Below are 24,730 nucleotides of genomic sequence, written 5' to 3'. Positions count from 1 at the left end.
GAGAGATACACACACAGAACTCAAAGCAGGCTCCAGGATCTGAGCTGTCAGCACAGAGCCTAATGTGGGGCTCGAACTCATAAGCGGTGAGAATATGATCTAAGCTGCAGTCAGATGCTTGACCGACTGAGCCACCCAGGTGCCTGAAAAAGGAAATAATTTTATATAAAATAATATTTTGCCATAGCTGCCTGTCAGCTGTGATATTATTGCCTAATCTAATTGACTTTTTAAGGCAGAAAGGGTAGTGAGAGTTATGAATAAAGAAAATTTGGGAAGACTTTAAAATTTGGGTCAAAGCAACTTTTTTTTTAATAAAAAAACTTTTTAAAAATGTTTATTTTTGAGAGAAACACAGAGTGCAAGTGGGGGAGGGGCAGAGAGTGAAGGAGGCACAGAATCTGAAGCAGGCTCCAGGCTGTCAGCACAGAGACCATTGCGGGGGCTCGAACTCAGGGACCCACAAGATCATGACCTGAGCTGAAGTCAGAGGCCTAACAGACTGAGGTATCCAGGCTCCCTTACTTCTTTGTTTCTTGATAGAATCTGTTCCCAGAGCAAAAGTGAGATTTTTCCAAGAAATGTCTTCATTAGCTTACCTCTAGGACTCTTTTCCTGGGGGCCCTGTTGCTGGCTTTCAGAGCACCCTTACCTTCTGGCATTGTTGGTAAATCCCAAGCTTTACAGGAGAGTATTCTGGGCTTTTATCAGATTTTCATATGAGTCCGTGGCACCAACAGGATAAAAACCACAAATGACCTCCTCTGTAGGTATATATTTACCATAATGGGTCATCTGCTGTGTACATTATCTCCTCTAACCACACAACAATCCTATAATTATAGTAGGCATATCCCATCTTGTGCTGATAAGCAAAAGAGTGTGGATTTGAATTCACATCAGATACCAAAGCTCCTGCTCCGGAGCCAGGGGAGGGAGTTCGGTTCAATCACTAGGCTCAGTTGTCTGGGAACTTCCTGACCTTGTGGTGGTGGCCTGGGGGGCCCCAAGTACCTGCTTGGCTTCTGCCCACTTGCCTAGCGAAGAGCAGGTTGGAGCGGACCTCCTGGCCTCCTAATGCGCCCCAGCCCAATGGGAGGGAGGAGGAGCGGGCGCCCCGGGGAGAGGAGGGCGGGCCCTGAGAGGGAGTTTGAAAAGAGGAAGGAAGTGGGGCCCGGCGGAGCGCCTAGCCTGGCTGCTTCCCCACAGAACGACGCGAGGCGCCCGCAGCCCCCCTGGCCCAGCCATGGCCCCCTGGCGCAAAACTGACAAGGAGCGGCACGGCGTGGGTAGGTGCGGGCACGGGGTCCCCAGCTGGGGGAAGGGCAGTTGGCCAGAGAACCGCACGCAGAAAGATGCTGCGGGAGGCGGCGGCATGGGCGCGGGCCAGGAGCGCTGACCCAAGGTCTGAGGGCACAGTGGCTTCCTCAGCCTGCTGCGGGGCCAGCTGGGTGAGGAAGAGGAGGCAGAGGGAGAGGAAGGAGGGCACCCCGCCCTGTGGGCTTCGCCTAGCCCGTGCCCTTTCCCGCCCGGCGCGCAGCCCCCTGCCTCTCCCCAGTGCTGGTGCATCCCTTAGAAGCAGTCCAGCCCAGTGCCTGTCAACCTGGCTCTGTGTGCCAGACTCCCAGTGTTTCGATGAGTGGACTCCATTGCCCCATGTAGAGAGTGGGCCTCATAAAGGAGCGCTCGTTCCCTCCCCTGGCCCGGCCTTGCCTGGCCCAGTGACACCCATCTGTCTGCTTCTCCTGCCTGTTCCTTCTGGGTCAGATGACCCCTGATTTGGTAGAAGGTCCAGAGGGCTATACTAGCTTGTGGGGTGGTATTGGAGGGTGGAGTCCTTCACTCAGCCCTGGAGAGCCTATGGGGAGAAAGGCTTCTCTGCCAGGTTATCTGGGGATATCCAAGAAGCCAGCCTCATCAGCTTCAGCCATCTAAGCTCCCAGAAGCCTCTGCCTCAAGCTCAGGGGCGGAAGTGGTAGCTGGGGGAAGGGAGGCTGCAGGTACTGGGACTCATTCTACTAAGTGGCACCCGTGGTGCAACCTCCATAGACTCACTGTGGTTTTCAAACTCAAGTGTGAATTTGAAAACCGCTGTATGGCAGACACCACCCTCAGAGATGAGGATTGAATAGGTCAGAGGTTGGAGAATCCGGGGGGGGGGGGGGGGGGTGGTGTGCTATTACTATGGGTAGTCCCAAGGCCACTGTTGGAGAAATACTGCCCTGGAGAGTTCAACATTTATCTGTTCACTTAATGGGCTCTAGGCACCATGGAGTGTTTTAAGACGAATGGTCCCCATCCAGACAACAAATAATAATCTATACCCTTGAGGGGCTCAGTTTCTTCATCTGTAAAATGGGAAGTTTGAACTAAACCCCAAAAGGACCATGTTTAACCTCAAAGCTTCTCTAACTTTGGCCCCTCTAGCTGGGGGTATTAGGCTGAAATTTTTCTCAAGTTAAAATGGGGACTGTTAAATAGGGCAGACCATTGTAGGTGGAGAGGCCAATGTAGTGTAGGAGATGAAAGCTAGACCTGGAGGGGATATCTGGGAAAGAAGAGAGGTTTGCCTTTCACCTGAAGGGAATGATTATGCTCAGAGTAAGCTGGAGCCACATTTTGGAAGGCTATAAATGCCAGGCTAAGAAGTTGAGATTCTTTCTACTTTGGCAGTGGGGAACCAAAGAGGGCTTCTGAGCAGGGAAGAGGCATGAGCAGATTCATGCTGCAGCCAGTGTGGAGGAAGTTTGGGTGGACAGAAGGGCGAAGGTGCCTGGGCAGCAGACAAGAGACAGTATTGGTGGTCTAGGGTAAGCAGGGCAGTTAATGGGGGAGATTGAGTGATATGGAAGAGTCTCAGCCTCCATCCCAAGGGCTGCAGTGCATTCCTGCTGTGAAGGCCCTGTGTTAAGGTGTGAGGATCATGGGCTCTGGTGCTAGACTGCTTGTTCTTGGATTCCAGCTTCTGACACTTCCCAACCCTGTGACTCAGACAAGTTACTTACTCTCTCCAGGCCTCAGTTTCCTTGTCTGTATGATGGGGATAATAATAATACCTGCTTCCCAGGGTTATTGTAGGATTAAACGAATTCATCCACATAAAGTCCCTAGAATGACAATTGTACAAATCAATCCTCACTAAATGTTATCAATTATTATTCTTAGACTTTGTCCTCTGCATGGAGGTTTAGTTGAGGACATGACATCACAGGATGGGATAGAGTTACAGGATGGAGTGGGGTTCCCACACTCTCTAGAAGAGGAAAATCCCACCTATGTGCTCAGAGATTGGGAACTCTGTTAGGCCCTAAGCTCAGAGGCTTCTTGATCTGATAGTATAGCTGACATTTTTCATGCCTACTTGTGAAAATTCTATTTCATTGGGGGGCCAGAAGGTCTATGACCCTCTAGGGAGCCAGAGAGCACTTAGTAGGTGCCTGCTCATCAAAAGAATCTCTTTTCTCTGCAAATGAATGCTGGACTAAGGAAGGTAACCTCCAGCCCTCTTTCTTAGACCCTGGGTAGATGGAAGGAAAAGGCAAAGTTTAGGTTATGATGAAATGGGGGACTGGAGTCATGGAACAGAAAGAACAGAAACCTACAGTAAGGAGTCTGGATTCTAGTTCCAACACCATCACTATATGCAGACAGATCTATGCTCTCGTTTTCTCATTGCAAGTTAAGTAATTAATATTTTTTGATTTCAAGGTGTTCTTTTATGAAGAGCATTTGAGATAATGAGTATGGGGGCTTTGAAGAAGAAAAGAGAAACATATGAAGGATTAGGGGGTTCTTGAAATATCTCCAGAGTCCCAGCCAGGCCTAAAACACAAGGAGAATCTGAGCTTTGCTTTCCTATTTGGTTTCCTTGTCAGGAAACCAAACATTGCTGGTAACATTAGCCAGTCTTTTTCTGCCTTAATTCTCAAGGATTGCTGGTGTCTATTTGTCTCGGGGCTGGCTTTACATGAGGCTCCTTCATCATCAGAACTACTGGCTTCTTGCTCATCTTATTGTCTGGTAGGCAGCCAGTTGACCCTTCATATAGATCTATAGTCAGATTATTTTTCCTTCCTTGGGAAAGGAAGGAAACATGTGATCATTAGGATTCCAGAGAGTTCCAGAGGCGGGATAGGTGTTTCCAAGGACAAAACAGTGTGACTCTGAAGTAAATTAAAGGCACAGACTCTGTCCTTGGGGGAGATATATGTAACGTTAGAAGCTGTGGCTGTGAAGTCAGAACTGATTTCAAATATGGGCCTGTTTCCTCATCAATAGAATGGGGGGTAATGATGAATAATGTCAGTCTTGGGGGATTGTTGTGAGGATTGGATGGGGTAATGCAGGAAAAGCATTAGTAATGTGGTTGGCTCAATGAAAGTTAGCTGCTAAGGTCAAGGGGGTTACCTAATGGCTCTGGAGCCAAGAGAAACACAGAGTAATGTCAGATTCAGGACAGTTATGCCTTCCAAGAGTATAATATTTTGTGGTTTATAAGACCTATTCTCGTGCAATATCTTTGGCTCCAGAACATTTATGTGAGGCATTATCTTCATGTTATACATCAAGAAATCAAGGCCCAGAGTTCATATAATTTGGAATCACTTGGGCGTGGCCTTAAATTCAATTGACTTTACAGGCCCTTTGCACCACACTAGGATGGAATCTGGGAAGGGGAACGTCATAGAAAAAGGCAAGATGTTGGAATGTATGTGGCATTTGGATCAAACAATAAATATTCTGCTTTGGTTTTAGTAGATGTTTATAATGGGAAACAAAACAAAACAAAACAATTTGGAGAGGTAGGTTGCAGCCAGATTGTGAAGGGCTTTGAACACCAACCTTGTAAGTTTGGACTTCGTTCTGTGTACAATGGAAGTTTTGAGCAGGCATGCCACCCGTAAGAATTTAATATAATTAATTGTGAGAAGGGCGGAGATTGGATGTAGGAATACAAGAACAGAAGTAAGTGACCTTTTACCTGTTAACTGCCTGATTAGTTAACCCTGCAAGAGTCTACTTATAATAACATTTCCTTTTCACCTTTACTGTGTTAATCCTCTCTGCCTGAGTCTCAGTGATGAGAGCTTCCTCCTTGAAGGAGAGAAGGGAGAGCAGAAAAGGGAGAGGAGGAAAGAGTATAACAGTATCAGTTAAGAATAAGTGTGACTGGGTGATAGAATGCTTCTAAACAGTGGCTTACCCAAACTAGAAGTATATTTCTCCCTCAAATAGAAAGCCCAGAAATGGTCCATGAAGAGGGGGTCATGGTCTACTATGCTGCTTCCTCAGCATGAGGCTGCTGCCTCCTGAACTGAGCTGGTTGCTCAAGCTCCAGTTGTCAAGTCCCCCTTCCAGCCAGAAAGAAGGATGAAGGGAAGCAGAAGGACATGACCTTTCTCTTTAAGGACACCTACCTGAGGGCCCACTTAACACTTCCTCTTGTTTCCTATTAGCTAAAGCCTAATCACATGACTGAGGAGGGAAGCTAGGAAATGTAGTCTGTAATGCAGGCAGCCATGCACCCCGCTGAAAATTAGTGCCATTTCTAAGGAAGAAGGGGAAGAAGGATTTGGGGGATTATATGTTAGTTTGTTTAAGGCAGCCATAAGAAAGTACCACAGACTGGGTGGCTTAAAAAATAGAAATTTGTTTTCTCACAGTTCTGGAGGCTGGAAGTCTAAGGCCAAGGTGCCGGTAGATTGGTTTCTCCTGAGGCATTGGCTTACAGACACCTGCCGTCTCATGGCTTTGTCCTCACGCAGTCATCTCTGTGCACACTCACCCCTAGTGTCTCTTCCTCTTAGAAGGATGCCAGTTATATGGGATTAGGACTTCACACTAACAGCCTCATTTTTTATTTAATCATGTACTTAAAGAACTTATCCCCAAATATGGTTACATTCTGAGGTCCTGGGGATTAAGGCTTCAACAAACAAATTTGTGGGACTAGGCATGGATAACAATTGAGTCCAGAAGGGATGACCCATTGTCTGTGGTATGACATTTAGGGACAGGTCAGGCTTTTCAGACAGAGAGTGAGGGGGGGAATTGGTGCGGGGGGCTTCAGTGATGCCTAGAAACCTCTTCTATATGCAGGCTGTCTCTGGTTATGGTTGAGTACTTGCTGGCAGTGTTGGGGAGCATTGGTAGTGCCTTCTAAGGGCTGTTTGGGAGGATCTGTTCTATGCCCCTCCCTAGCTTCTAGTGGTTTGCTGGCAATCTTTGGTGCTCCTTGCCTTGTAGAGGCATCATCCTGATCTCTACTTCCATCTCCATACAGTGTTCTCCCTGTGTATGTGTCTTTCTCCAAATTTTCCTTTTAATAAGGACACCACTCCTTATTGGGTTAGGGCCCACCCTAATGACCTCATTTTCACTTGATTACCTTTGTAAAGACTCCATCCAAATAAGATCACACATTGATGTACTGGGGCATAGGACTCTAACACATCTTTTGTTTGTGGGAGGGGCACAATGCAAAGCATACTAGGCTCTGCAAAAGTAGGAAAAGGGTCTTTTTCCATGTCTTGATTGGGGAATATGGATGAATCTGAGACCACCCCCACATACAGGAATGCCTGTGATGCTGTTGCAGTGCAGGACTCTAGACAGAGCTGCTCCATGCCAAAATGGACAGATTTGGAGTGGGCAGTGGGTACTTGAATCTTGTGCGGCACAGGCTCTTATTAAAGGAACAAAATCCATTCAGACTGGTTCAATTAAAAGTTGTGCAGTATTTATGTGTATGTGAGGAGGGGGTAGGTATATTTTAAGGATCAGGGGAAATAAAAAAGAAATCCAGGAAACATGAGAGGCAGGTGTCTAGAAGGGTCTGAACTGCGACCACCCTGGAAACCTCTGTCCCCCTTCTTGTGGCAACCCAGCTTCTCTTAACACATCAGCACTATTCTCTCTCCTCACCAACTCCTTCTAATTCCATCACTCATTCATAACTTTGATATTCTGATAACATCATAATAGTGGCCCCAACATGCCACCCACCCCAACTCTGCATGACTTTGCAATTCAAGTGTCTACTGAATCTTTTATCCATATTTATTTGTTCAAAGGTCTGAGAGAGGAGATCTGAATAGATGGACTCACATTTGCCAAGGTAATAATCAAGGAGGAGGGATAGAGAGCATTTTTCACTCATTAACTTGTTCAGTCATTTACTCATTCATTCTTCATTATTTCTTTTTTTTTTTAATTTTTTTTTCAACGTTTTTTTATTTATTTTTGGGACAGAGAGAGACATAGCATGAACGGGGGAGGGGCAGAGAGAGAGGGAGACACAGAATCGGAAACAGGCTCCAGGCTCCGAGCCATCAGCCCAGAGCCTGACGCGGGGCTCCAACTCACGGACCGCGAGATCGTGACCTGGCTGAAGTCGGACGCTTAACCGACTACGCCACCCAGGCGCCCCCATTCTTCATTATTTCTTAAATATTTATTGGGGATTTCTTATGTGCCAGGCCCTATGCTAGACAAGGAAATTACTAGAATTAGACCAATATGGTTCCTACAGTGTTGGAGCTTATAGTCTAGTGGGAGAGATAAAAAAAAAAAAAAAAGGACTTTGTGGAAAAATCAATAAACATATAATTACATTATATGTGCCAGTGTAAGAAAAGAGTTTGTTCCGTGAATAAGAATATTGGAGAGAAGGGTCTGAGAAGGCCTCTGAGGAACAATGGAGGAAAGAATTCCAAAGGAAACACTTGGAGGGATCTTAGTACATGCATCTTTGCTATGGAGGCCAACTATATCTTGGACTGGTCCCTAGAAATTAGTCTGGTGCAACAACAACAACAACAACAACAACAACATGTATTGGAAATCTGATTCCATCCTAGCATCAATTCTTAGGTGCCTGGCTTTCCACTGTCTAAAGCATCAGCAATTTGGGATTGTTCAGAAGTGCCTGCTCTTTGAGTCCACTAAAGAGATGGTCCTAATCCCTAGGCTTGTGAGAGCTTCATCAGTTAGTGGCTATCTTGTTCCCAATCATAGTGTTTGTATTTGAATGAACCTTAACAGACTGTTTACTAAGCTCTGCTTCTTCCTGAGATCAACATCCTTATATTGCTGTTGTATGTTGAGGCAGGCAATGTAGTCACCATAATATTATAATTTCTGGATCTTTGGACTTTTGTTTGTTTGCTTGTTTTTTAAAGCTTACAGGTCTTTAGTCAATTACACATGGGTGCCACAGTCTGTGTTCTGTAGCAAATGTCCTGCAAATGGGAAAGGATAATGCTCATCACCATCCAAATCCAGAGGAATCTGGGTAGAGACACTACAAATGTTCCCTTTAATAGGCACTTTCTCCCATCTTCCTACTTCATTTAATTGATGTGAGTTAAAACACAGTAAGGCTGAGTTTGTAAGCCTCTTAAGTCTTACTTGGTTTTTAGTTCTCTTTGGAGAAAGTCATCTCCTGTGACCTCAATAGGACACTGTCAGCTTCTGCACTAGTTTAAAGCTACAGTCATAGAAGCTGGGGTTGGAAGGGGATATGACTTCATTTCTCACTTTGCCAGACCCCTCTCTAGACATTACTCCAGGGCACTTAGAGTTTACCTGACAACACATGATCCCGTGAATCCAAGCCTAAACTAAGATGGTAGAAGGAGACAGGTAGACACTGTGACTTGCATAGATGCAAGATCCAACACAGATTCTGAATAGAACAGATGTTGAGCAGTCATTTGTTGGACTGGATTGAGTGGTGGCAATGCCAGGGCTGAGACACCATGATCAGCATGTTGGGTTTTGGCAGAGGGACAAACATAGTGCCAGCTGAACCTATAGGATTTGCCAAGGAAGTGGGAATTTGCTGCTTGCCTCACTAGTTGTGTCAGTAGAGAGTTGTCTCAGGAAAGAATGTTCTGGGTAGAATCAACAGTCAATGCAAAGGTCGTGAAGAGGGTACCTCTCTGATGTGTGGGAGGTCCCTGTGGCTGGAGGAGAATAAGCAAGAGGCAGAAGAGTAGGAAATGAATTCTCTGACGGGAGGTTGTATTGAGTAGTGCCTGGCACATGTTGCAATGACTTCAGCTTTTACTCTAAATGGAAGGAGGTGGGACACTGTAGGGGTTTCAGTAGAATTGCAGAATGTTCTGAGTTGTTTGGAAAAGATTATTCTAGATGCTTTATGATGGAGAGAGGGGAATTAAATGAGGAATCAGGAAGGCCAGTCCAGCAACTACTACAATAACCCAGGCAAGAGATGGTGGTGGCCCACACCAGGGAGGCAGCAGTGGAGGAGGTGAGATTCGCTTAGATTCTGGATGTGTGTGTTGTAGGTGGAGAAAATGGGATTTTCCTCATAGATTGGAATTAGGTATGAGAGAAAGAGAGGAATCAGGAGTGACTCCAAGGTTTTTGGTATGAGCAGCAGGGAGAATGGAATTGCATATGAGACTTCCTTACTTAAACTGTTGATCTGAGTTATCCACAGTGTCATAAATACTAACATTGCTCACCTTTTTTCAACATGGTACATTTACAGGGCACTTGTGCTACCACATTTAACCACCCTGTGAGATGGGTACTTTTATCATCCTTTCACAGATAAGGAAATGGAGGAGCAGAGACCTTCAGGGTCTCACTGAAATGCAAACTCTTTCAGGCAGTTTCCTTACACTTCATTCCTGGAGGAACCTCTTCTGTTTTACTGAAGTACTCAGTTTTCATCTTTTAGTTATGTAACAAACTACATGTCACTTCGCCCACTGGATAGCATATTGTCTGAGGGCAGAGCTCTGTTTTGGGGTCAACTTTGAGTCCATCCAGCTATAAGGCACTAGCAAGAACATGCTACATAAGAGAAAGTAATTGTTATTGTAACATGGGACCCCTTAGGAATCCAGTGGACGCTGTAAACTTCCTTCTTGCAAATCTGTACGTGTGCCGTTTTGCATTACAATTTCATCACGGCCCGTCCATGAAAGTGAGTTAAGTAAGAGCCCGGTAAAAGTACTCAGTAACTGTTTAGTAAACCAATACAATAGACACAGCTAAGGCATTCTGCCCAAGGTATAAATTTTTGGTTTTGGGAGCTGTGAAGGAGAAGAAAGCTGTTTTTATTGCCTATTCATATCAATTAAATTCAGTAAGCCTGTGTTAAGTGATGGTCCTAAATTGGGTATTATGCTAAGTGATGGTCCTGAGCTGGTTTTGATAAAATCACAGTCCCTGCCCTCAGGAAACTTACAATTCAGTAGTAATCTCTCTTTCTTCTTTTTGTTCAAGGCAACAAACAACACCATTATTAGTACTAATGTCTCCATTTCACAGGTTGGGCACGGGTGCACCTTTTGCTTCATGCTACCATAGCTCTTCCATCACCTTCATCATATTTCATTGCAGGTTCATGTTGAATTATTTGGCTCTTCCCTAGAATGTAAACTCCATGATATCAAGACAATGACTCTTGCTCTTCTCTGGCACAGAGCAGGTGCTCAATTAGTAATTGTTAATTGGATGGATGGGTGGGTGGGTGGGTGGATGGATGAGCAGGTGGGTAGATAAGTGGGTAGATGCATGAGTGGTAGGGGTGGGGAGGTGATGGGTTATGGGTGGCTTTTCACTATCTGGTGGTCTCATAAGATTCGGATGGACTGAGTTGCCCCATCTTGCCTTCATCTCCTCAACCCTAACCGTTTCCTGTCAGGAGGCTGGGTTCTATGAGAGCAGTACAGCAATGAATGGAGTATTCTTGAACTCTTCCTCAAACATATGGACCCCTGTAGTTGGCCACTGTCCCCAAACTCAAATAGAGTCACCCTGGGATTTTATTCACATGGTCCAGCTGTCCCTCATTGGGACTATGTCCACATCACACCAAGCCTACCCCCCTTCCTCCCTGCCCTTACCACCTTTATTCTCCACCCACCTCCTCAGGGGCTCTCACTCCATTTCTCCCCCTCGCCCTCCCTCTGCGCCTCCCTATCCTTCTAGTCTCACCTCCTTCATGGGGCCTCTCTTGATCTCTCTCCTCTGAGACTCCACAGCTGCTGTCCACAGCTTAGCCTTTTATTTTTAAGAGTTTCTTGTTTTTTCTGGGTTAATTTTGTCTCTTCAATTAGATTTTACAAAAGCTCCAGGACAGCAGGAACTATCCCCTCTCTTCTCACTTTTCTAACTTGCAGGATCCAGCAGAGTGTCAGACACTCCCTTCCCTGGAAGTGAGGGGCTGAAGAAATCAGCCCTTGGTTTCATCATAAAGCCATTCTTCCAACTCTAGTGTGTGAGTGTGTTAATATAGGAGAGAGTGTGTGTGAGTGTGTGTGTGCACCTACAGCAGCCCTGGAAAGGAGAGTGAATCCCATCATGATGTTTTAGAGTAGTGCTTAACAACTTTGACACTATTGACATTGGGGCCAGATTCTTCTTTGTTATGGGGCTGTTCCGTGCACTGTAGGATGTTTAGCAGCATCTCTGACCTCTATCAGCTAGATGCCGAAGCTCCTTCACTTCATCCTCTTACCCCTCCAGACTGTGACAACTGAAAATGTCTCCAGACATTGACAAATGTTCCATTGGGGGCAAAACTGTCCCTAGTTGAGAATCACTGTCCTTAGTTAGAGAACTCATGGCAATCCCACCTTTCTCTTGTTAGCTGAGCATGTCCCTTTGGCTTACTAAAAATGGAGTACAGGGACTCCTGGGTGGCTCAGTCGGTTAAGCGTCCGACTTAGGCTCAGGTCATGATCTCGCAGTTTGTGAGTTCGAGCTCCATATCAGGCTCTGTGCTGACATCTTGGAGCCTGGAAGCTGCTTTGCATTCTGTGTCTCCCTCTCTCTCTGCCCCTCCCTTGCTCATGCTCTGTCTCTCTTTGTCTCTCAAAAATAAATAAATGTTAAAAATTTTTTTTTTAAACGGAGTACAGTGATAGGCACTTTGGCTTCTTCTTGGCTGTGTCATCCTGGACTATTCACTTGATCTTACACTACCTCAGTCTTCTCATCTGTAAAATGGAGATGACAATGATTGTACCCAAGAATTATGGTGAGGATTAAGTAGGTGACTATGGATAAAGCCCTTGGAATAGTGTTTAGTGCACAGAAAAGCTCAGTGGAGGTTGTAATTCCTCTGTCTTCTCCTGGTCAGTGGAGGATTACTTCCTCCTTGGTTACCTCTGGCTGTGATTCTCAAACCTTATTCAATACCATCACTGGATGTGAGCTCTGGCCTTGCTGCTGGAAGCTTCTGCTGGGTCATGGCAGTTGCCCTCCCTGATGCAACATCGGGATGTTGCCTTGGTGCTGAGCCTGTCAACACCTTGCCCAGAGACTTCAGGCAAAATGCTTGTGCATTTACAATGAGTGTGTTTCACGTGAATTCAAAGTGGGCCTGCCAGTAGGTGAGTACTCCCCTAGGTTAGAGACCCTCCAAAGTCCAGCTCAGGGACTAGAGAAGTGAACTCAAGGCAATTGTATTATTTTTCTCCATTATTGTTTTTGCTCCTCTTATGTATCTACTTTTCCAAACTCTATTATTAACACTTGGTATTTGCTGAAGCTTTTACTTTCAAACATGTCAGCAAAGAGCAGGGCCCCAGGTGAGGTATAAGTCCACCCTAAAGATCACAGAGCACTTGGCTGCAATCAAATTGGCAGCTAAGCTGAATCAGCATCTCCTGAAGTAATCTTAAGAAATTCATGAAAGAGTTTAACCAGAAGAAGGGGCATACCTGCCCTTCATGTTCGCATCCCTTCAGTTCAACAAGTATTTATTAAAGCTCTGTAAATATTGATTGAATTCTACTGTGGGAACAACACTGGGAATTCAGTGGTCAAAAGGCAGACTCAATCTTCACCCTCACCGAGGCTGGAGAAAACAGGAAATGAACAAGTCTAGTATATACTGTGTGTGTATATATATACATATATGTAAATATATACCTACACACACACACACACACACACACACACACACACTAAATTGTAACATCAGAAATAGGCTGGTAAGGGAAGCAAGAACTTTGGACTCTGATCTGGGCTTGAATCCACTTTTTACCACTTTCTAGCTGTGTGGTCATGGGCAAGTTCCTTAATCTCTGAGCTTCTCACATGTTACATGAAGATAATAGCTTGGAGGATTACTGTGAAGATTAAAGGCAGTGATACTAGTAGAATGCCAGGGATTTTATCTGTCTTATCTGTCACTATAACCCCAGGACTCAGAACAGTACCTAGCCCACAGTAGGTGCTCAGATGAATATCTTTGCAAAAATCATATATGCTTGGTAGATAATATATGCCCAATAAGTGTTTACCTTTTTTTGGTGGGCAAGCAGTGTGTGCAGTGGTTAGAAAGCAGACTTCTGGATCAGTCAATTGACCTATCTAAGTTATGAGGTGGATAAGTTGTTTGCCCTCTTTGTGTCTCAGTTTCCTCATCTGTAAATCCAAGAGAAACATGTACTTACCTCCTAACATTGCACAAACTACAGCGACCCCACCCTAGTTGTTTCTGTGCACTGCATGCTATAACAATGGTGTTTACTTTTTATTTCTCTCAATTTGGGTTCCTGATGAACTGTGTATCTGAATATGTTTAAGTGGAATTGGTGGCTAATCAATGGGTTCTATTTCTAGGGTTGTTGAAAGTCTCACCTGTCTCAAAGTAGCTGTTTCCACTGGCTTGCCAACCCACATTTCCAGTATCTGAGTCCTCATTGGGTTTAATGAGCCCAGATGACCTTGGTACTTTAAACATCCCTTTGATCCTCAGCTATAAGTATTTTGGTTTGAGCCGGCTTGTCAGTAACCAACTGCTGCCTTGGTTCTTGGGTATAGTACTTTGATGGAGGAAGAAGTCAAATCCTTCATGCAGATGTGTCCATATTCTCCAGTGTCTGGAGACCTTATATGAAAGGGGAAGCTAGAATGGGTGTCTCTGGGAATCCTGCCACCCACCACTTTTCCATCTTCCTTGGGTAGGCATGGCTAGGGTGGGGCAGGCTATGATTTTAGTGGCTTTACTTATTTTTTGTCCTATATCTTCCTCATGTTTTTCTGCCCCTTTCATCCCTCATTCAAAAGTTGACAGTGGTTAGGCCTACAGGGAATAGGGAAAAAGGTGATCTGTTTCTACACTGGTCAGAAGTAACTCAAATGAGGATCATAGATAAGCAATCAAACTTTAGCAAACAGTAGCATTCTTGTTCAAAGTTTCCTGTTAGTCATTTAGAAAATTTAACAGAATAGGGTATTGGTATGCAAAGCCACTTCCTTGTCAGTAATGTCTGATTTTCCCCAAATGGAGTCTTGAGAATAGAGGCCCTTATGCAAACGCAGAAATACATTTTTAAATTAAACAGCAACATCAGTTACTTTCATTTTCATACAATGTGCGTCTTTGGAATGAATACAGACCTTCATGTTGAATACCATGTTTCAAGATCTCTCCAAGACATTTTCTTAAATTGATCAATTTGAACCTTCTAATCCGATGAAGCTGGGCAGAGGGTGAGGAAGGGATTCCTAAGGAAAGATGAAGAGGAAATAGGGAACAAAACAGTCTCACCCCACCCTCCTAATGTCTGATGGACAGACCTTATTTGCTAGTTCCTCAGAGGCCAACTTATTTTGTGGATGGGATTCTTCTGTTAGAAATCTCAGTTGCCTCCATGGCCCTGCCCAGGTCTGTGACATACATGTTCTCAGCCAAATTTCTGGGGTTGGAGGGAGCAAGGAGTGGGAGGGTCTGAGTTAGAGCACCAGCAAGCTGGAGCAGGTCCAAATGTCAGCAGCCTGTGTGGGGACAGGGTTTGAAATCAGACCAAGTGTAAAGGCAACAGAGAAACATGCTATGTTTATGCAGGAGAAGAGATTCCTGAGTCCCCTGAGGGCCTTCTCAAGGTCTGGTTTTGAACAAAGGATTAATTTTATTCAGTGTTGACCAACAGTGTCATTTGTTGCAAACTGCAGGGAGACAGATTTAAGGTGACCTAAAGAAGAGCTCTGAAGGAGTTCTTCTGGAAAGATTGCTTTAGGAGGTTTTATAATGCTAATAAAGAGAAAAATGATGACCATTTATTGAGGACTTACTATGGCCAGACACCAGTAAATCCTTTGTGTTTTAATCTCAGCTGAGCTTCCTAAGAACCCTGCAAATTAGGGACTATCATCTCCTCCGTTCTATGATTGGGGAAAATGAGACTCAGGGGTGTGAAGCTGCTCCAGCAGCCTTCCACTGGCCCTTACAGTGACTTTGGGTGGATTACAAAAATAATACCCCTCCCCTGCCCAGATCACAGGTTGCATACTAACCTCCAATGGGTCACCCCTTGCAGGGCAAACCTGTATAATCACATGCTGGGGCTCTGGGCTTGAGGCCGGAGCCAATAAAGGGCAAAACTAGGCCCAGGAGCCACATCTGCGTGACTCCAGATAGACTCTTGACTCCCAAGTTTTATTGTCTCTCAGGATCGAGATTTTCCATTACTATGAATACCTACAAACACTGGTTGGTCCCGTGGTGAAAGGGCTGATTTGTATAGGTGTTTGGACTAAATAGCCTCTAAGTTTCTTCCTTTTCCCGTAGAGAATGTGGCAAGACTGAAGCGTGAAGCAGGGTCTGGTGAACACCTGAGTACCTGCCATCTAGGTTCTGTGGGGAGGAAACAGGTGCAGAGAATGAATAAGGCACAGGGCTGGGTTAGAGTCCTGGCTCTTACTGCCAACAGGGTAAGGGGAGATTATGGGTGAGCCACTCAAACCTGTACCTCTGTACCTCATTTTCCTCATCTGTAAAATGAGGATAGTAGCTACCTCGTGTAGTAGTTATGAAGACAACACAAAAGGACAATTGAGAATATGCTTCTCTGGGACACAGTGAAACAATATTATAAATGCTTCTTTTTTATGTTTGAGGAGGAATCTGATCTCATTTCTTCTCCAAGGCTCCTTCACTGATATGATTACTGCTTTCACTCCATCCATAAGTTTTGTGAGGTTGTGTTTTCATTTTCATTTGTCTCAAAATATTTTCTAATTTGCCTTGTGAGTTCTTCTTTAATACCTTGTTGCTTAAGAGTATATTGTTTAGGGACACCTGGGTGGCTCAGTTGGTTGTACAGCCAACTCTTGATTTTGGTTCAGGTCATGATCTCACAGTCCTGAGACTGAGCCCTGAGTTGGACTCTGCACTGAGCGAGGAGTCTGCTTGAGATTCTCTCTCTCTCTCTCTCTCTCTCTCTCTCTCTCTCTCTCTCCCTCTTCCCCTCTCCTGCTAGTGTGCACACATGTGCTCTCTCTCTCTCTCTCAAAAAAGAGTATATTGTTTGATTTGCACATAGTTGTAAATTTTCCAGTTTTATTTCTCTTATTCATTTCTAGCTTCATTCCTCTGTCATTGGAAAAGACACTTTGTATGATTTCAGTGTTTGTAATGTATTGAGATGTGTTTTGTGGCCTAACTTATGGGCTATTCTAGAAAATGTTCCATATGCATTTGAGAAGAAAGTATATTTTGCTGTTGCAGGATGGAGTATTTTGTATATGTCCTTTAGGTCTGGTTATTTACAGTATGGCTCACATATTCTATTTTCTTACTGACTTTATGCTTACATGTTCTGTACATTACTGATAGTGGGACATTGAAGTCTCTGGTTATTATTAGCCTCTGCCTAGTTCTCCTTTTAATTTTGTCAGTGTTTGCTTCATACATTTTGGTGCTGTTATTAGGGACATCTGTTTATAATTGCTATATCTTCTTGGTGTGTTGACCCTTTTGCCAATATATAATACTCTTCTTTGTCTCTTGAAACACTTTTGACTTAAAGTCTGTTTTGTCTAGTATTACCATACCCACTACAGTGTTTTTTGTTACTATGTGCAAGGAACATTTTTTACCCATTCTTTTACTTTGAACCTAACTTGTATTTTTGGATATAAAGTGAGTCTCTTGTAGATAACATACAGCTGGATCATGGTGGGGTGTGTGTGTGTGTGTCTGTGTGTGTGTGTGTGTGTCTGTGTGTGTTTGGTTATTGTTTTATAATCTTTTTATCAATCTCTGCCTTTTGCCAAGACAGTTTTCTTCATTTACATTTAATGTAAATACTCATAAGGAAAGTTTTATTTATAACATTTTGCTATTTGTTTTCTATGTATCTTACATGTTTTTTTGTTCTTCAATTCATTACTACCTTCTTTTGTGTTTAATTGATTTTTTCTAGTTTACTGATTTGGTTCCTTTCTCATTTACTTTTCTCTCTGTTTTTTGCTTATTTTCTTAGAGGTTAACCTGGGGTTCACAATTAACATCTTACCATAATAAGAATATATTTTGAGTTAATACCAATTTAGCTTCAATAGTAGACAAAACCTCTGCTTCTGTACAAATCTGTCTCTTCCCTTTTGTTGTTATTGTCACACATTACATTTTTATACATTGTGTATATGTGTGTATTATAGATTTTATAATTATTATTTTATGTATTTGTCTTTCCAGTTGTCTATTAGTAATGGACCTCTGTTTCTGTTTATCTCTTAACTTCTCCTTTATATTTGAAGAATAATTTTTTGAGAGATAGAATTCTTGGTTGATTTTTTTTTTCCTTTTAGCACTTTAAATATGACATCCCACTGCCTTCTAGCCTCTGTGGTTTCTGAAGAGAAATCACTTATTAATTTTATTTAGGAGTCTTTGTACATGATGATTTGCTTCTCTCTTGATGTTTTTAAAATTCTCTGGGTTTTTTTTTTTTTTTTTTTTGGACAGTTTCACCATTATGTCTCAGTGTGGATATCTGTGTTTATTTTGCTCAGATAACACTGACCTTTTTGGGTCTGTAGATTTATGTCTTCCATCAAATGAAAGTTTCTGGCCATTATTTTTTCAAATATGCTTTCTACTCCTTTATCTCTCTTTCCTCTAATTATGGAATCTCCCATTGTATGAAGTTTGTGTGCTTGATAGTATCCCACAGGTCACTTAGGCACTGTTCATTTTTCTTTATTCTCTTTTCTTTCTACTTCTCAGGCTGGCTGATCTCAACTGACCTACTTTCAAGGTTATTGATTCTTTCTTCTGACTGCTCAAGTCTGCAATTGAGCCTCTCTAACATTTTTTATTGTATTTTTTAGCTACAGGATTTCTATTTTATTAGTTTGTCATTTATATCTATTTAATAATATTCTCTATATTATGTGACATTATTCTCTTGGTTTTACTTAGTTATTTGCCCATAGTTTTCTTTAGCTAGTTGAGCATAAAGACAATTGATTTAAAGTCTTTTTCATATAAATCCAATGTATATTGTTTGTGAGGAATTTCTATTAATTTCTTTTTGTTCTTCTGTGAATAGGCCATACTTTCTTGTTTGTTTGTTTGTTTGTTTACATGCCTCATAATTTTGTGTTGAAAATTGAATATCTTGAATATTATAATGTGCTAGCTCAGATGTCAGATTCTCTTCCTTGTCAGGGCTTGTTGTAGCTGCTTAATATAGGATATAATGGTTTGTTTGTTTAATGACTCTTCTAAAGTACTTTTGTGAAGACTGTATTATTTGTTGCAATATGGTCACTCAAATCTCCAAATGCCTGGAGTTGAAAGGAAAAGAGATCTGCTGTTTGCAGTTGGACTCTGTATGTGTGTATTGGGGCATACTTTTAACACTTAACCAGGCCACTTGCAGCTCTGCCTTAGCTGCCTGCATTTCCTGACAGCATGGTGCTTGAAGGTCAGTCAGAGTTGAGAGTTTACGGCCTTCTCCATCCTTTATTAGCATGTCCAACCATGTGCATAGCCTTCCAGATCCCCTGGTATATGTGGGTATTGTTCATTCCATATTTATCCATATTGTAGTAACTGTAACTACTTTATTCCTTTCTGTGGCTAAATAATATTCCATTGTATGGATAGACTCTTTTGTTTATACACATGCCAGTGGGTGGAAGACAAAAGAGTGTTAGTTAAGCAGGGGAGTGATATAATCCCATTGCACTGACTATTGCTCTGGCTAATGTGTGGCGATTGGATGGAGGGAGGCAGAGTAAATGTGGAAAGGCCCATGAAAAGGCCATTGTTCTGTCTCTCTAATCCCAGTGGTCTCCAAACCAAACAGAAGCTCATTGCTGATGAATCATGTGACCAAACAGGGCAGATAATAGATTGAGCTAAATGAGAGGAATCCTGAGTCCTCCTGGTAGTCTTACCATTGACTTAATTTACTTCTACTCCCCTCATTCCTCCAAAGCATAAATAATAAACAATAATAAAGGACAAGCTCATAGCTCTAATCTTGTGGGGAGCCCACACACAGGTCGAAACAGACAACTACAGTTTCTTAGAACAAGGTCCTCTCTGCTCCGTCTGGCTCTAGAAACCCACACAAAGGACACAGAATACCATTTTCAAGACCACCACCAAGGTGGGGAGTAAGGGTAAGTTAAAATGCCAGAAAGCTTTACCAGGTTTCAGTTGCCTTTTTCTTGATTAAGCATTTTCTTGGTGTAAACTTTTGACTATTTTCTAGGGTTCTGATACAGTTGATTCTGACAGCTTTTGTCAGATTTCTCATTACTTCTTTGGAGGGACAGGCACGTGGAGTTCCTTACTCTGCCATTTTTGCTGAAGTCACCTGAAGAAGTAGTTTTTGAATACATTTTGTTTTGTTGACATATGAGGAAACTGAGGACCAGTGGGAGAGGGAGTAAATTGAGTTGCAACAGTTGCTACCCCATGGATGAATCTTGAGGACACTGCTGAGTGAAAGAAGCCAGTCACAAAAGACCATGTATTATATGATTCTATTTGTATGCAGTGCCCAGAATAAACATATCTGTAGAGACAGAAAGTAGATTAGTGGCCACTTGGAGCTGGGGTAACTTTCCGAGGTGATGAGATTGTTCTAGAATTAATCACGGTGATGCCTGCACAACTCTGTGAATAAATTGTTGAATTATATACCTCAGATGGGCAAATTGTATCCCAATAAATCTATTCCCAAATAAATAAATAAAATCCCTCCAGCTTCTCATTCTCTTGGAGTAAAGCTTAAACTCATCACAAGGCTGTGCGGGACCTGGTCCCTACTTCTTCAGCCTCATCTTGTATCACCTTTTCCTCTCGTATCTTACTCCATCCACAGAGGTGTCTTTTGATGTTGTCTGAATATGCCAAGTGCCTTCCTTCCTCAGGACCTTTGCACATGTTGTTCCCTCTTCCTGAAATGCCCCTCCCTTAGTGTCCCCACAGCTGAACAGCTCAATTACTTTGTGTATCAGCTCAGAGAGGCCTTTCCTAAATACCCCAACAAAATGTGATGTGCCCTATAACTCTATACCAGGCTCTATTGTTTCTCTTTCACATGTATCATCTTTTGTAAACTTATATTTATTTCTGTGTTCACCAATAGAGTGAGATCAGTGCCTAGCATGTGCCTGGCACATCATAGCCACTTACTGAATATTCACTGCATGAATGAATGATGACAACATTCTAGGATCATACTGTTCAGCCTCCTGAGAGACTTTCTTTAAATCAACCCACATGCATTGTGTCTTATTCTGTTCTTGAAGACCTACTAAGCTGGTGGTTCCATTTTTAGCCTTTGGAAAGTAGGCTGCAACCCTAACATGGATTAACAATGTGGCCTGGTCTTCACTTAGCAAGTGATGCTGAGCACGGCCTACGCACTGCAATGATATGGCATGAGGTCATGTTCCAAGGGGTTAACGGAGGTTCTGACAGCACAGAGGGGACTCTGGCTACTTCACAGCCAACTACTGCCCCCAGGCACTGATAATGGAAATTGGGAGACAGCACATCCTTGGATGTCAGGCTATTGTCACCAGGAGGGAGTAATTGGGGAGCAGCAAGTACCTCATCATGGTGGTTGAGAATATGGAAGTTAGATACTGATTTTCCTGTCAGTTCCTGGCCTGATGATTTTCACCAGATTATTTAACTTTTCAGCACCTCTGTTTTCCATCTGCAAAATGGGATCACAGTTTATACCTCACAGGGTTGCTGTGAGAAGGGAATGAGAAGATGTGCAGAGCACATGCCTGGTGCACTGTGAGAGGTCAACCTATGGTAGATGATATAAACAGCGTTCTTGTCATGCAGACTGGAGTGCAGAACCTGTGCTGGGAGAGGTCAGGTTTGGTCAGTGAGTGAGGGCCTTTAGCAGCCAGGCTGGGGCTGCATTCAGTCCTGTGGTAGGCAGTGGGTTCTGCATTAGTCTTGTTAGCCCATGTAGTCTGCATGGTGTTGGGTAAACTCAAGGCAGGGAAAACAGGGAGGAGCAGTGATTATCAGTATCCAGAAGTCTGACCAGGCTGCCCCTCTCTTCTGTTTCACAGCCATATACAACTTCCAAGGGAGTGGAGCCCTCCAGCTCTCCCTGCAGATTGGTGATGTGGTGCGAATACAGGAGACCTGCGGAGGTGAGTCACTGGCTCAGGTGATCCAGGGATGCCAGGACCCCTAGCTGATGGTGTTGGGATGCCTGCAGCATATACCCAGCACCTCCAGCCCTCTCTTGGAACCTGGAGCTATGTGTGGTCTGTTATGAATTTTGATAATATTAGTAATTTGAATGTACTGAAAATAATGCTTTGTTATTTTAGGAATTTATGCTTAGTAGCAAAGGCCTGACTGTGTGGTTTGATGTTTGTTGTGCTGTCCATTTGCCATAGCCATGGGGCTCTTAGGGCCTATGACACCCACCTTCTTTCTTAGTATCAATACTAATAAGGTTATAAAGGGAAATCAGCACTATTAGGGGTTTGAAGGGCTTAGGAAATTATACCCTTGATTCCAGGAGAACTGATATGCACAACTGTGTGGTATAGGCACTGTGCCTGGTCCAGGGAGCAGTGCTCACACCCTGCACCGAGCTGGGGGCCCTGTCTTGGGCAAAGTGGCATCTCTTTCTTCCCACAGAGGTGCCATTCTCTTGTGAAGCCAAGCGTGTATTGGGCTGTGTTTACCCATGGTGGTGCTGGTGGTCGTAGGGGTACTCTTTAAAACTTGCACAAAAGCTAATGGCCTTGGACCCATGAGTTAGGCCATTATTAATCAATATATCACCTATGTCACTGATAAAATTGATATTGGGAGTGTGGCTTGGGTGTAATACTGAAGAAACTTGCCAATGTGTCGGCCACTCTGAGCCAGACTCTCCCAGTCGTCACTGGCAGAGCAAGACCTCCACAGTTCTCCCCTTCCCTGGGCCTGCCACTAACCCGACTGTGTGGAGAGCATATGTCCTTCCTGTAGCTGGGCAGAGGAAGAAGAAAGAAGAGGTGAGTGGACTGAGCACCCAGGCCCATCCCTCCCTCCCAGCTAATCCCTCAGGTAATGCTCTCCTGTGCTGTGATGGGAGTGAGGGGTGGGCAGGAAACAGGTGTGCTACTGTGAAGGAGAGCCCCTCCAGGGGAAATAGCCAGCCAGAACAGAGGTGCCTATAGAACTAGCCATCGTTGGATGCTTACCAGGTACTGGGGGCACTGTGCTAAATTCCGGACAATGCTGACATGCAAGTCTAGTTACTCCTCACAGCCACCCACAGGACAGGTCTTATCTCCAGTGCCAGATTAGCTGTATGTAACTTCCAAGGCTGTTCTGCAGATTGGCACACAAGCATACACAGCACACTCACAGATACGCGTACACACACATGCAAACATACACACAAGCATACACACACACACACACACACACACACACACACACACATGCAAACCAAAAAGCAAACAAGCAGAAAAGCTTTTGTGAGGAGGAAAGAATTTGATATTTGATATTTCAAAAGAGCTTTAGCCGGGTCATCATGGGAGAAATGAGAACTTTGTTCACCTTCCTTACATTTGTCTTATCCTTTAGTGTTATTGTTATTTTGGGTTGTATGTGAGGTGAAACGAAGCACTTTTTAGAGTCCAGGCCTCTGAAAATCCCAGTCTGGCCCTGTTAAAACCTTTTACACACAGAGTGAATGGGACAGGGGCAGGAAGGAGAGTATATGGTTCCAACCCCCCTGCCCCCTTCCACACTGCAACCCATCTTTCACAAATCTGGCTCTACCCAGTGGCAGATAAGCAAACTGTAAGTAACCAGCAAGGTCAAAGAATGAAAATATAAACAGATGACAACTCTCCTCACTGTGTCTCCCATGCTGCTGAATGCTAATCCTGAGAAACAGGCGTGAGGCCTCACGTCTGCAAGTCAGGAAATAAGACTCAGGGAAGAGAAATGACTCTCTGAGGGTCACGCAGGAGTGTGGCTGTGTTTCCCTCCCCATGTGTATAAGCCCACAGCCTTTCTTTCACTCCACAGCTACCAAAGCAGTGAAAAAACCTGGTCATTATTTGCCGCGTCCCACATTTTGAGATTCAGACAAGTATTTTCCGTTTCGTTTTCCTGGAGAACGAGCTTGAGGCCAGTAAACTGACCACACGGGTAGCACACAGTCAGAGCCTTTCATTCCCTTGCCTGGCCTGGTGCCCGACCTTCAGAAAGGTCACACTTGATGACTCAAGCCACCTTTATTTGTCTTTGGGATTAGTGTCCTTGTTGCTAACCTCTTTGGTTCTGGTTTTCCTCTTTTAATTCTATTTTATTAGTTTTATTTTAATGTATCCTGGCAAGAAGCAGCCACATTGCCTTTCTGGAAAGAGCTGGGCATATTAATTTAGCGAGTGATTGCCAGTTCATGTGTACTTTGAAAATGTATATTCAATGTTCAGAAGTCTGTTAAAATGATTCTATTTATCTGAAGCATTGGTATACAAATTATCAAGACTCATCATGCATGCATCCATATCCATAGGGAGTTTTCAAACTGGAATTTATGGGATCTTAAGGTTTCCCTGAGGGCCTTGGACAGCTAAAGGCTCTGAGATCAGGTTCAGTGTTGTCTGCTTTGCAGATGCGAAGTTCTGCCTATGATTCTGATTGAAAACCTGTTTCTGGCAAACATAAAAAGGTGAAAACCACAGTGTCAGTCAAAAATTAGTCAGGGTGATGTAGTAAAAAGATCTGGGGGTGTGCTCATGAGACCCTCTTATAGAAACCTAATTGAAAAATAAAATCCAGCCAATTGAGAGATGAATCAAAATTTCATAAAACAGGAAGTAAAAGGCTGTGATAAAAGGAAATAGTGGTGAGCACTGAGTCTAAATGAATGAATTTATAGAGATTGATATTAAAAGTCACAATATTTATGACTACCAAAAATAATGTTAATGTTAGGGAAATGGACAATGTAAAGAAAAAAAAACACAGCACATAAAATTGAGCAGTGAGGAGTAGAAGGGAATAGATTAACTTTATGATATTATCCTAACAGAGAGTTGGCCAATATCAGAAATTAAACAGAACAATTAAAAACTTATAACCACGCCAATCTTTTAATGTATTTCATAACTATTTTTAAGGAGTTTTCAGGATTTTTTTTGTGTAAAGAAGAGAAATTTATTTAATTTTATTTTTAAGTTTTTATTCAAAGTCCAGTTAGTTAACATGCAAAATAATATTAGTTTCAGGTGTACAATACAGTGATTCAGTACTTTCGTACATCACCCAGTGCTCATGACAAGTGCCCTCCTTAATCCCCACCACCTATTTCACCCATCCCCCTACTCACCTCCCATCTGGTAACCATCAGTTTGTTCTCTATAGTTAAGAGTCTGTTTCTTGGTTTGCTGCCCTCCCTCTTTTTTCCCCTTTGCTCGTTTGTTTTGTTTCTTAAATTCCACTCAT

The 24,730-nt window shown here is 43.4% G+C and overlaps 1 protein-coding gene across 3 annotated transcripts in view; it reads left to right on the top strand.

Moving 5' to 3' along the window:
• Positions 1-1,169: 1,169 nt before the first annotated feature.
• The window catches only part of DOCK2 (dedicator of cytokinesis 2), a 415,558-nt gene continuing 391,997 nt past the window's right edge, over positions 1,170-24,730 (top strand). For all 3 annotated transcript variants that reach the window (XR_007461385.1, XM_049647803.1, XM_049647801.1), the window contains exons 1-2: positions 1,170-1,289; positions 21,334-21,417. Coding sequence is in view for 2 of the 3 variants with exons in the window: in XM_049647803.1 (XP_049503760.1) it covers positions 1,247-1,289; positions 21,334-21,417 (127 nt within the window). In the remaining variant the exon portion in view is untranslated. The remainder of the gene's footprint in view (positions 1,290-21,333; positions 21,418-24,730) is intronic.

This window comes from Panthera uncia (genome assembly GCF_023721935.1).
Source record: "Panthera uncia isolate 11264 chromosome A1 unlocalized genomic scaffold, Puncia_PCG_1.0 HiC_scaffold_17, whole genome shotgun sequence".
In the NCBI taxonomy this organism is placed as follows: Eukaryota; Metazoa; Chordata; class Mammalia; order Carnivora; family Felidae; genus Panthera; species Panthera uncia.
Note: the sequence above shows the minus strand (reverse complement) of the source record. Positions and strands in the feature narration are given on the sequence as shown.